Genomic DNA, 13093 nt, shown 5'->3' on the forward strand with positions numbered 1-13093 from the left:
AATGGAAGCTGTGAGATTCGACCCCCAATTCCGAACCTCGAATTGCACAACAGAAACAATCAAGGCTTGAATGTTCTGTGAAGAACGAACAGGAACTGGAACAGGAACTGGTGATCGTGATGGTGATGGTGATGGTGAGAGTGAATGAGATCCAAAAAAGCAAAGGGCAGCCAGCGATTCCTGCAGTTTTGCTGGCAAGGTTTGTGATCTTAGTAGCTGGGGTGGTCTGTGATTCTTTTGTGGCGCGAATTCAATCGGGTTGGGTATTGATGCATCCCGGCCTAACGCAAGCAAAATGCTGCCTAACCCATATAAACTTCAATTTCACAGGTTCACACTCGTTCAAAGTTAATTTTCATTTGTCTTTCGAGAAGCAATCATGATACTTTTGGACATGGGTTAATTTAAGGCACATTGACAACAAATCCATGCGACTGGCGTTTGTAGATTGTCTAGAGTCACCATAGGCCTACCGATAATCTGATAATTTCTGCTCTTTTACTTCTTCTCACGCCCACGAGGCTCTGGATCTCTTTGCGTCTTACTGTATATGTACAGGAGGTGATGATGTACTCTGCCGATCAGGATATCTGACGAGAGACGAACGACTCAAAGTTGGTAGGGCTAACGGCATGTCTTTCATCCCATCCAAATAATGGGTGCTTTGTGTGAGTGAGACATTATCTATTGTTCTTGATGCCTTCAATATTGCGCATGACCGTCCTGAAGATCCAAGTACGAGTGTTGCTTGTTAAATCTGACAGCCTGGATCCATGGCAAACCTGCTTATCATTTGTAAGGCCATAATATGGCCGGGTGGCCGGCTCTAGCTGAACCTCTAGAAGGAATGCTATCGCAGTAATGGTCGTTATTGCATTACTCGTAGCTTCGAAAAGATCATATTCTACAAATTCGTTATCCAATGGAACTCATGCCGCAGAAATGTGTTTGTACATCCGGACATCACGTTGCATACAGAATGTGCGATCCCGGTGAGCACATTGTTCCAGTTGCACAGTATATCGGAGCAAAGTTCGAGCATGAATTGGCCGTCTTCTGGAACCATAGGGCTCTGCCCATCAGCATGAGTGGTAAAATCTCGGCGCATTCACCTATAAGTTAAAGGTATCGTGTGGCACTTCAGGATAGGGTGAAAACGCGGTCGGTGAGAGTTGTTTCATCTGTTTTTCATTATCCAAATGTCAACTTGCTTTGACCCTTTTCTGGTCGGCTACCGCGTCCATTGCCTCGTTTCTTCGAAGCAACACCCCTTTTGTTGGCGGAGGAAGGAGCAGGAGCTGACGATGTACGCCGTAAACGATCCTCATCATGAAGATCTTTAGCGAAATGCCAATCTTGATGACTCTGAAATGCCTCCGCACAATCCAGCGCCTGATTGCAACGGGTGCATAGAAATTCTGTAATTTGTGATTGTTTTGGGGCAGAGGGATTGGCTGATGTTTCTGGCCTTCTGGCCGCCTCATTCTCTTGCGGTAAACGTGCAGCCTTAAAATCCACTTTGGGAAGCGAATGCCCCTTTTCCTCATATACAATACCTGGCCCGGCTAAATTCTGCTCACCGCCGAAATCATCATCGTGCTCTTCGACGCTATCTGTTTTGACGAAGAATTTCTGGATTCCTGCATCAAGTATACGACGTCTCTTTTCAGGTCTCTCTGCAGATACGTTCAGCTCTCGCGGAGCTGGATTGTTTAGAGTCCTGGCTTCATCGCCTTTGACCAAAAACGCCCCGATACCCATGTTACCAGTGGGCACTCCATCCTCAAAACCGCCGACACTTAAACTCAAATTCGAACAAGGCCATACCTTCCCATCAAGCATGATTTGATTTAGAAGTGTCTTGGCAAGTTCAAAAAGGAGTATCTCATCCATCTGCTTTCCTTGCGGAATGGGCGCTTGTCGAGATTTGTTTTGGGCTCCATGCCTGTGGTGCAAATTGATCGTCTTGGGCCTTCTCTTGTTCTCTAGAACCCCCTCCTCCACTAATCGGGATTGTATATCCGCCGCAAAAATGCGGAGCCACCTGTTAGCCTGTTCGGGAGTGTTGATACTAGGTCGAAACGATTTTGCAGATAACATTGACTTTATCTGAGTTCGTGAATTGACATCACTGTCATCAATTCCACGAATGACGTTGTAGATCCACGTCCCGGTATCGTCTCCTAATTTTTGTTTTAATTGCTCCATGGGAACAAGCAACAGATCATTGACCATATCTGTATTAAATAGCTTGACCACTTCCTCACCTGTCTTGCCTCCCAAATTTCTAATCTTAGTAAACTTGAAGCCTGATAAGAATTGCTGAATTGCCCGATTTCGGATAACAGTTTGTTGATTTGGCTTCTTATGCGCGGAACCCAATTTAGAAAGCATTTTGTTTTGGGCAATGCCGGACGAACAAGTGTATTTGAGTTTCTCACGTATTGCGGCCCGAACTGTGCGTACGATTTCAGAACCAATCAGCATTGCTATATCATCCCAATCCGGGTCATCAGTTTCCGCTTCATCCTTATCTAGATCCACGAGTGCATCCGCTTTCCAGTCGAGAAAAGTCGTGGGGGGTAGCGGTAGTTGTTCCGTCAAATCATCGTAGGGAGCAGGACCTCTCAACTCAGGATATCTCTCCAAAAGCGTCGTATGGACTTGGGCAGATAGATCCATGAAAACCTCATCTACGCTAGCTTTCTCTACTCTCTGCAACTCTTTGGGTAGACAATCTTTTATACAAGCCAATATCCGTTTTGATTCGAGTCTGTAAGGATCGAGAGAGACTTTATGTGTAGCAATATTCTTAAAGGCATCGTCGTGATATGCCCATTTTTCATCGCCTTCGCGCCAAGTCGCAACATGTTGACATATGAGATCTGGACAAAGCTTCTTTGCTTCCGTAATAGTTATATGACGGTTGAGACCAAATGCCCTGGCTGGATAATTGATAGCTATGAGACCTTGCCTATGTTCAACCCACGTATTAGCTTCAGCAGACCCTCGAAAAGCATGATAGTCGACCATTCATTGAGTAAAGAATTCTCACCATTGTTGTACAGCTAATGGTTTGTCCTCCTCAGTTCCTAATCTTACCATCTCAACCTGCGCATAAAATGCGTCAAGGTCGAGATGTGCGATCACCCTCAGAGGGCATGACGTAGCAGAAAGAGCCAACTGTGCGAGGTGCCTATACGTAAATTGACTCTTTTTGCGACGCGACGGTGAGGCTTGGAGAGGGGAAGATTGCATAAAAGGTTGCGGAGAAGACATGACTTTGGGTTTTCGCTCGAGAAATATGATTTTGGCGTAGTAGGTTCGCTAGTCCGTGGCCATGTTATGTACATGCGATAATAGAAGTAAGGAAAAGATATTCTGAGCCTGAGAATTAGACTCGATATCATACAGCAATTGCGCAGTGTTCTTTTTTTCTTGAATATTTAATTCGGAGTTGAACATCAGAATAGAATGAAGGGTACTTGTTAAGATGTTACGAATTTCGAAGGAAATTCTATCTGTGGTCAAAGATGATAATGATACTCTCATACATCTGCCACTAGGATAGTGAAATGACACTGAGTCTTACCTTTGGATACAAAAACTTATTGGTAAAGCAATCCAGCATCCAGCTCAACCGTTGATCGAAGAGATTGATGGATGGCGTAGACGCGTTAAAGTGTATTTTCCATGTTCTTTGTAATGGGAGACGTGATTGCGCGATGTACCGCGCCTTAAAACTATTCCGTGCTGATGTCATGACTCTGTAGTGGAGTAGAGTACTAGGTACGAGGGTACCTACCTAGTAGTTATTATATTGTACCTCACGAACTCACATACATGATATATGCTCTTTATTGTACATTTTGTAATATCTCCCTATTTATTCTCACTTATTTACTTCGATTCATTTCATCCGACTTTCAACTGTATTCAATAATTCGAATTAATAATGTCGTTTTTACGAAACCCCGCAGCTCTCTTTGCTCTAAACCTCACTACTTTGGTAGGTGTTGTGGGAAGCACCTACAACTTAAGATCGCATATGGTGGAGCTCTCGGAGGACCATGAAGCAAGAATGGTACGTGGGAGATTCATTCCTTTTGGGTTGTCATTGTTACCATTACGTCCAGGGAAGGTTAGTTGCTCAGATGCCAGTATCACAGGAGGATACCCATCACCCGGTACAGGGGATTGTCTGTAGTTGGCACAATCTCCGTTTGTCAGGTCAACTATCAGTCTAGCACCCGTCTACAAATAAGATTCACATTTTTCACTGTAACCATGCAGTTGTACATTCCTTGACTGTCTATACTTGCACCTTATTCCGGCCTCGTACATCAACGGCCATGCTGTTAATCTCAAATTGATAGCCCTTTTCAAGCGGGGTTTACAATTAGGAAATGATTGGCCTCCAAAAGATCATCAGACGTTGGGTAGACCCATGAAGATACTGGCCTGTTTGAAATTCTTATGTGTCCTCTTCCACCCAAACATGTTTCTTGCCCAGATTTTTGCGCTTCGAATTGAGCGAACTTCACTGTGTTAACACATCTTCTGCAGGATGAGTTGGAGGGTACCTTGAGAGGACATATTGGACTTATCGAAGATGCTCTTGATAGATTAGAAGGGAAGCCAAATGGAAACAAGATGTAAGACCAGACAAGATATCTCTTGAAATAATTGTAATGTTGACATGATTCTCTAAAGGGAAGAATATTATGGGAAAAGAGCTAGGGATGAGAAGAAAACTTGATTAGCCGGCAGATGAAATCTGATCTCAGCATTTTCAATTGAGAGGGCATAAACCAAATTTCGGATCTGTGATAGGTGTACTTAGGATCATTGTATCTTTTTCGGGACTAGACTGCTTGTAAAGATGGCCATTCGTGCGGTCCCCTCACGCATGTGAGCTTTTTGGGATGGTGATCGGTTAAAAGAGCTTCATCCCTTGCACATGAGGCTCTTTTTGTATTGAGATGTGACATGAAAGAACTGCTAGAAGATATTAAGCTGAAAAAGCAGTCAACTTCAGAAATGCTGTTACGGTCTTTCACTCAGAATCAAAAGAAGGTATGATGAATATTATGATTCTTTGTATGAATGCCTATCCTATCATTCTAGCACCAATTTCGTATAGGTTTGCTTTTCTGGCCGCTGGCTTTATCTTCAGTCTTGAGTCAAATGTTGATCTGACTGGTGTGACATGAGCTAAGATTACTCGAGAGCAAGTAACCCTGAATGCTAGCTACAGTTGTCATGCTTATATTAGTTTTAGCCAACACTAGTTGCATATCTCATGTTACTCATCTATCAAAGTTCTTGCGGCTCAAGGAGCGGCTCCTTGAGGATGGTGCGGCAAAAGCAAAGTAATGTCACTTCGTACGGCTTGATTCTGCAGTCAAATTATAGATCTTCTGTCGAATCCCAAGTGACTGGCATGGTGTCACACAACAGACTAACAGATCAGAGATGCAAAACCCTTTTTGCTCAGTCGGGACTCGGTTCTCATGTATGCGAATGACACGAGGCTGTGAACATCATTTAGATCTTTTCCCCAAACACGATATTTTTAATGTTTTGCTAAAACGTGAAATTAGTTTTGACTCTTTGCTAGCAAACATCACCCAGTTACTACTCTAATTCTTCTCACGTTCCTCCTCTTGCGGTGAGATATAGCCCCAGAAGTTCAAATTCGGAATAAGAAAGTCATCATGAGCTTGAGCACCGCACTTAAGAGTGCTGAGGCTAAGAAAAGGCGTATGCATCACTACACACAACCCTTGGTTCTTTGCTAGCCTTACCAGAATGTCCGGCCACAAAAATAGGTCGAAGGATTCAGTATTTTCTTGTAGGAGTTGGGAAAATGCACACTTAAAGAAATAGAGATACGTCACCTCTCCCAAGATGCGCGGTAGTGATTTTAACTTCCCTTCAAGCTATTCTCGTTGACCATAATAGTAGGAGTTGGAATGCAATTGACTATGCCAGGGAGGCTGGTCGAACAGCTACCTTGCTAAAGCTCGTATTGTGACCGATCATTGAAGCGCGCTTAAGAATTTCAGGATGCCATGGATTCAAGGGCAAGCCACTTCGGATGTATGCCCGCAATGACTAGACTTTGGTACTCACATAAATGTTTACCTGGTCCATATCTCCACGCGCCCTACACTAGAGTCTTCCTAACTTTCTCCTTCATCGCGTCATCGCGAGTGCCCGCCATTCACCGGCGGATCGATTGGTGAGCTTCCACGTAGCTTCCAAAATGTTCTCGTCTACGTCCAAGGGGCTTATAAGCAGATCTTCGGTGACAAACGACCTGGCGAGATGTGCCTTGTTCCAATGGAACGGTTCCTAAAGGATTCTAGAAAGAGTGACGTTACACGAAATATCTTTCTCGACAACAAACTTACAGACTTCCATTGTACCATTGCAACTGACGACCGAAATAACCTCTCCATCGATACCAGCTGCGCCACCTCCTAACGATGATCCGGGAAAAACTCCACTGCTAGTCACCATGGACGGTGGAGACTTCGAGGGGCGCGGCGCCCATCGTTTAGATGCGATATTGGGACATCAGTCATGGGGGCGTCGGAAAGGTGAACAACTTTGATTTCGTCTGCGGAACGTCAATTTTTCGAAGTATTTAAAAGTGTTGGTCCGTCAAGACAATTTGAATCCGCAGCAAGATCATCTCAGCATTCAAAACAGAAACAAGACGCAGCATTCCCGCAATTCATCGGCATTTTCCATCCAAACCCACTGCTTGCTGTTTCACCAAGAAAATCGAAACTTCTCAATAGAAAAGGAATTAAAGCTCAAGGTATTCGAGTCTTAAAAGCCCTCTTGATCATTGAAATGCATACTGATGATTCAGATCGACAATGTCTACATATACTGCAACAAACAACCCGAGCCTGGAGGGATGGTGGGTATGCTGCGCATGCTATCGAGAAGTCGATTCCGAGACATGGGACTGGTACTGTCCCGATTGCTCGCATCCCTACTGCACCTATTGTTCCGTTCCTTAGCAGCAGGCTTGGTATTAGACACCGACTGCCATCGAATACGAGATCAAGAAGCTCGTATGGGATATGAGAGTGGTGAGAATACTGTGGTGAAGAGTTGGAGGAAGGGGGAGATTAGCTACCGAGCGGTGTTTCAGAGTGATAAAAGGGTCATGCATGTGTCAAAATTTGAGATCGTTTTTGTTGGACAGGGAGAATAGGTTGTTGGTTTTGACTTTGAATGATAAGGTGCCCATTTCTTCATTTGGTGCGAAAAAGTTTGTCGGGATTGATTATGGAGTTCGCGAGATTGGTTGGCTCCGTGGATTATGGTTATTAGAGTTATGATTTATTTCCTTCTTTATGCCGTACCATATACCCGAGACTTTCGGTTAGTGATGTCATGAGTATTATCTTGTTTGAGTATCAATCTGTTGACTGCCACAACAGCACGGAAACTCCTCTTCCGAAAGCGAACCGTAACAACTGAACTCACATTACAATACTCCATATCCCGTACAATACATCTCAAGATGATGTATCGGATGGCCTATACCTTTAGCGAGTCTCTTTCCTCGTCACTCACGCGACTATTCTTCCTAGTTTGGGTTGCATCACGTGGAATATTCTGTCTTGCCTTCCGAATCATCTCGAATTTCAAGCGAGTTCCTCGAAAATGGGTGCAAGTTGCTCAAAGGTTGGTTCAATTTTAGACCCTGTCATGGACACATATGGGAATATCTTAGCTCCGGCAGTGTTAGTATGCTTAGAAGTCGGATTTAGGTATGGAACAAGGTATACTGCACCTGGTTTAATATCCTCGCATAAATTAAGGAGACAACAAGAGCAGGCATCTCGAAAACAATATGATCCTTTTGAGCTTCGCATGCGACGAATAATCAGGATTTCGAACACAATGAACTGTGAATACTAATAAGGACAATGCTCGGGGAGCTTAAAGGTATTACTTTCTATTCCAATGCCTTTCTAAAGTCGAATTAGATTAATTATTACATTTAGTGCTTCTATATACTGGCATCGTGATATTCCTAACGCCAATTTCATATGATGCGAGTGCTCGTTTTGTAGCAAACTCCGCTCCAAGCCAGAACGACTTCCATTAGTTTGTGAATTTATTTAAAAGGTAGTGAACACATATCATCTATGGCGTGAGTTACGAGCGCGGAGATCTCGCAGTTCTGTCTCGTCCGTTTTTCGACCCATTTCTTCATCATTTGGGCTAAAATGTCGCCCCGATTTACTCGCTTTGTCTTTCTTGTGGCGATTTGGCCTGATCCGTTGACGATGTCCTTCAGGACGTACCTCATTAGGTGGAATAAAGCAAACTGAGGCTCGAATGCGATCTACAGATGGGCCAATCGAGAAGTGACTCTCTGTATTCTCGTGCTTGCAACAAGGGCTTCTCTTCATGGGCAGAAACCAGTCAAAAAAAAGTTCTCCCATGACAGTCTCCCAATTTAATAGAGCGGATCCAAGATCCCAGGGATTGTCGCCGGGGGTTAGTGTTTCGAGTATTGCAAAGGTACGCACAGCCCTTTGGTCTCTATCCAACCGCTCAGTATTTTCTGTCGGTTTCTGGAGCCCACCAATTGCTGGTGCTTCAATATTTTCAGACGACGAGAGAGCGGTTGACGAATTATCAGCGATGCCAGCTTCTGTTGATTCCGAGAGCAGATTTCCAGGTTGGACGCTCCCGTTAGCTTGCTCGATTGTTGCATTGGCAGGCAATCCTGTGACACCAGCCATTCGCCTTGCGTCATTGACTGAAATTGGCTCGGACAAGCGATCGTGCCTGATAGTTTTCACATACGGGCGATTTACCCGGATGCCGTCCAAGGGTGCCGGAATGTCTAGCGGATACATTATCTCGGAATAAGTTTGCGTCGAAGCGGCTGTTACACTTATTTCCGCCAACCTCTGTGGGGATGGCTTTAGTATTGCTAGTCGATGGATCTTTCCAAACCTAGTAATGTCTTCGACTTGTGTCAAATTATTGATTGCGAGTCTCACGGATGTCAGGAACATCGTCCCAGTGAACAGGCCAAAAAATGCAGCTCTGAGTTGTTGGTCAGTAATGAAGCGCATCACGAGGATCACTAACTTACAGTGCAAGAACGGCAATGAACTGGCGGTTAACAGGCACTCCCTGGTTGGTAAAATTAGTGCATGTCAACAATATTTTGCTCTCGAGCCCTCTGTTTCGATCAAGTGCAAATCTTGAATTGCATTTGAAAGATTGGGAAAATGAAAGTCCATGGGTCAATCATACCTGGGTGCTCCGCTGTCGATGAACGTATACTGCCATAACTACAAGGACATGTGTACAAAATAAGGAGGTGTACCCAACAAATTGAATAAAAAACTTGAAGTTGTTCTCGCCGATAGGCCCTCCTACCCTGCACTTTGTTAGCCACAAAACAAGAAAGGAGTTACAGTGGACATACCATGGGCAATAATGATCCATTTTGTATATACATCTTCCTACAACACTACAGTGGTGCTGGCGATCCAGTTTCCATATGCAACACTCGGAACACCATTTAGGCTTGCCATCTTTTTCCACACCGAAGACGTCTTTTGTGTAAAATAATTCGAGTCCAGGAGAGTCTGGATCATTCTTGGATCCATCAAAATCCCCTGAAGTGTATTCTCCCCCGCCAATATCATCATTTGTTCGTTTGTTTCTACGCTGAATCAAAGCAGCTCCAGCTCCAAGTGGCGCATAAGGAGGATCGAAGGTCGTCATATACACAACTCGGAAAAAAGACGAGGCCATGAGGACGAACAACAGAAAATATATTATAAGGATGGGCACTGCGGCGCCCTTACTTTTCTGTTCGACTAAAAGGTAATTTACTGGAAGCAAGATGTTAGCAGGTCATATTGAGATGCTCATGTCATTCTCCGTCCTACCACAAAGAATGGCCACTATGACATATGTTACATAGCCAACCACACCCGCAAGTGCGAAGGGCATAAAACGCGCAGTCCATATGTTCGCAACGCGTTTATTGCGTTCAATATCGTTGTGCGACATGATAAAATAGTCTTTGGCACGAGTGCCAATAGTGAGAGTAATGTCCGAACCTGCAATAACGATTCATTACAACAGGTACTTAAGTATGTATACTGTTGAAGGTGTTGTAACTCCTGATGTTGAATAAGTATGTGCAAACATCTCTTTCACGGTAAGGTATGGAATATTGAAAAGAGGTGGTGAAATTGAAGCCTGTATTGTATGTAACGTGTTTACGAGTGTCGATGTACAAAATGATTCTTCGAATTAAGGTTTCTGTTTTCAAGCACTGAGACTCGAGAGATTGGCGTTTGTGGTCTAAGATTAGAATGAACGATTGATCCACAGCACGACAGTACACTTTAATTACTAGGTACCTAGGTATCCACTACCGGTAAGCTTAATTTGAACCCGACAGACGACACGTGAATTATTTCATTCACGCCAACATCGATCCTTCGCGTTTATAGATATCTTTTGTATATCTTTTCTTATCTCTACACAAAGTCCATTAATTCAATCGATCTCTTACACCTACCTAGTAGGTATTCGACCCTTCAGAAGTGACTTTATCGTTGCGACATATTAAGCTATCGATACGTAGATAGATCGTACTTTGATCGACGATATACGGGTCAAAGAGTGAACTGGGTCTTAGGTATCGCATTCAATCTCTAAATCCTAGACGTCCCTTCAATCTCTCCCGTCCACACAGTTGCTCCGGAGCTCATAGAGCACCTTCAGGTTTTTCTGCTCGGCGAGTGAAACTATATTGATTCATCCTACTCTACCCTTGGTAGAACAATTATCGCCTGACTACAGCGGCCAAAACTAAGCCGAAAACAAACAGATATCACTCCATGTTGGCGGCAAAGATCGTACCTCTGATTGAATCGGACGCCTTGGGCGAAGGAAAAGTTATACAGGTGTTGGGTGTTTACCCTTCCATGCATTTCGGTATCGTATCTGGGCATACTCTGGCTTCCAAACCAACTCTTTTACTTATTGTTTAACAATCTCTCACGACATAGGAAGGCTGGTCTTGGTCTTGCCCAGATGACCCTCCTTCACACCCTTTTAAATCCAACACCTTGACTCTTTTAAACAACGAAGGTCACATTAACATGGGTGTCCCATCCTAGAAGGGAGCGGCAACATGTCTCTTTGCTGACAAGGCTGCGCAAACCACTAGCGAACCCCCCCCTCTATAGCCATGCAATTATACAATTGTAACGAGAAGGTCCGAAGCTCTCAAAATAAGAAGATGCCTCGAATGAAAGTACGGTAGGCAATTCGATCAGAGGATGTGATGAGTCAATTGCGGCTCCCTTGACCTCCATCACCAGTTTGTGTTTTAGCTGAAGTACGTAAATTCATTTCTTCTCCGAATTTAATCGTCTATATTAGACAGCGAGACTCCCCAGGTTTTTATTTCATAAATGCATGAATATAATGGAGTTTTGTTTCTAGCACAAGATTTCGAAACTTCTAAATCTCACTAGAAGCTGTGGTATTTTGAAGTAATGATCTTTCCTATGAAGTACAAACAATCATTTAAACCTAACTACCTACTCTACCCTAAGAATTCTTTGCCCTCACTAACTGTCCACAGGCCACTCGACGATATCGAATCTACTTTCTTTCGTGGTCTGATAGCAAACAGAACGTTGTTCAGTCCAACAGATCTGGACTCGGTTGTTCCACTGATGCTCTGGGCGGCTATACTATACCCCAGGTTAGACATCGTCCCACAGAACACATTTCGATGCTATGCCACTAAAAGCTTTTTGGCATAATGGTTACCAAGAACTTATCAAGCCCATGAAAGAAGCATCGATAATGGCAATTAATGAAGCGTGTTATAATTTAGGAGGTTGGAATTTCATTGGAGTGTGGCGGAAGGAGACGAAACTATATTGTCTATTCGTACAATGACACGAGTCTTGTCGCGGTGCCCCGTGTACTTGGAGGGTTCATTGAACTCAGCTTCACTTGACTTAAGACCTCGTTCATCCTCCACACTAAAGATCCCAAGGGCCACAATAATGTTACAACAAATTCTACACTCTCGATTCTTTGATATCGAAATCCAGCAATCTCAGCGACCCCAGAGAACTTTATTTCTGGATGCAAATCATTCATAGAAGCTCTATGTAGACGGCTGCTCTAAATACAGCCCGACGTAACATGGATCGTTGATTCAATATGATGGGAAAGCTGATATCTCAACCAACAATTACTTGAGCTTCTCTCTACCGATGTTTTGGCCGCTAAACGTCAACAGCCACCGCCCCATCTGTCTACAACAACAGCTCTTCTTGATCCCTTGTGGTTCCTTTAGTTTCTCAGTTACAGAAATTTGATCACCCACTGCCTGGTTCCCGGCTTTTTGGAACGGGCTCGGACTCGATTCCTCAAAATTTCAAACCGTACAGTATCATTCACCGAACTCTCAATTATACTGCCTAGGGAAAAGTCTCTAGGCATTGAGCGCTGCGCCAACCGACCCACTTTTTTGAGCCGCATGCCTAAACAGGGCTCTCACGGGGCTGATTTGATGCTAATGCAGGAACATCATCCAGCCTTGTTGACTAATCATACTATTATCTCCTTTGTAGAGTCATTTTGCTTAATTTTATGGAAGTCAAGTGGAAGTCATCGTCGGAGGTAGCCGCTACTAACTAATTTCTATTCCTGCCTTGTTCAACTGGGTCGTTGATAGGGAATGAAGCGTATTACAGTCTCCGACGAATCTAGGTAACTGCACTAAGGGGTTAAGACTCACCGAGGGCATCATTGAGTTAGAAGCTCTCCTCTGGTCGGATTGGATCTCGCTGCGGTACCTCAAGCAAGACTCATTCCTACCGAGGCAGCTTGCTTGTGTGATGGGTTCGCTCGATTATCCATGGGTGTATGAGTGACTTCTCAAGAAATGGGCCATCTCTTTGTAGCTTACCGCAGATCATGGAGATAGTAGTCTTCTGTGATTTAGAAGCTGGGGTCCAAATGCTAAGCCATAATGTTTTGGGCACGACTTCAACAA

At 44.0% G+C, this 13093-nt stretch overlaps 4 protein-coding genes across 4 annotated transcripts; 2 read left to right on the forward strand and 2 right to left on the reverse strand.

Moving 5' to 3' along the window:
• Positions 1–1191: 1191 nt before the first annotated feature.
• Positions 1192–3279, reverse strand: EAF02_006270 (uncharacterized protein; the record flags this gene model as incomplete). Its single annotated transcript, XM_038902318.1, has 2 exons — positions 1192–2974; positions 3056–3279. The coding sequence occupies 2 exons, from the start codon at positions 3277–3279 to the stop codon at positions 1192–1194; spliced, it is 2007 nt and encodes a 668-aa protein (XP_038757538.1).
• A 676-nt stretch (positions 3280–3955) lies between these two features.
• On the forward strand, positions 3956–4759 carry EAF02_006271 (uncharacterized protein; the record flags this gene model as incomplete). The annotated part of the gene is made up of 3 exons (XM_038902319.1): positions 3956–4084; positions 4567–4655; positions 4714–4759. The coding sequence occupies 3 exons, from the start codon at positions 3956–3958 to the stop codon at positions 4757–4759; spliced, it is 264 nt and encodes an 87-aa protein (XP_038757539.1).
• Positions 4760–6864: 2105 nt separating this feature from the next.
• EAF02_006272 (uncharacterized protein) lies at positions 6865–7104 on the forward strand (the record flags this gene model as incomplete). Its single annotated transcript, XM_038902320.1, has 1 exon — positions 6865–7104. The coding sequence occupies one exon, from the start codon at positions 6865–6867 to the stop codon at positions 7102–7104; it is 240 nt and encodes a 79-aa protein (XP_038757540.1).
• A 1067-nt stretch (positions 7105–8171) lies between these two features.
• EAF02_006273 (uncharacterized protein) lies at positions 8172–10071 on the reverse strand (the record flags this gene model as incomplete). The annotated part of the gene is made up of 5 exons (XM_038902321.1): positions 8172–9090; positions 9140–9180; positions 9304–9430; positions 9479–9890; positions 9948–10071. 5 exons carry the CDS (start codon positions 10069–10071, stop codon positions 8172–8174), a joined length of 1623 nt encoding a protein of 540 aa, XP_038757541.1.
• Positions 10072–13093: the final 3022 nt, after the last annotated feature.

Source organism: Botrytis sinoallii (assembly GCF_014898435.1).
Source record: "Botrytis sinoallii strain Bc 23 chromosome Unknown BSIN_010, whole genome shotgun sequence".
Classification (NCBI taxonomy): Eukaryota; Fungi; Ascomycota; class Leotiomycetes; order Helotiales; family Sclerotiniaceae; genus Botrytis; species Botrytis sinoallii.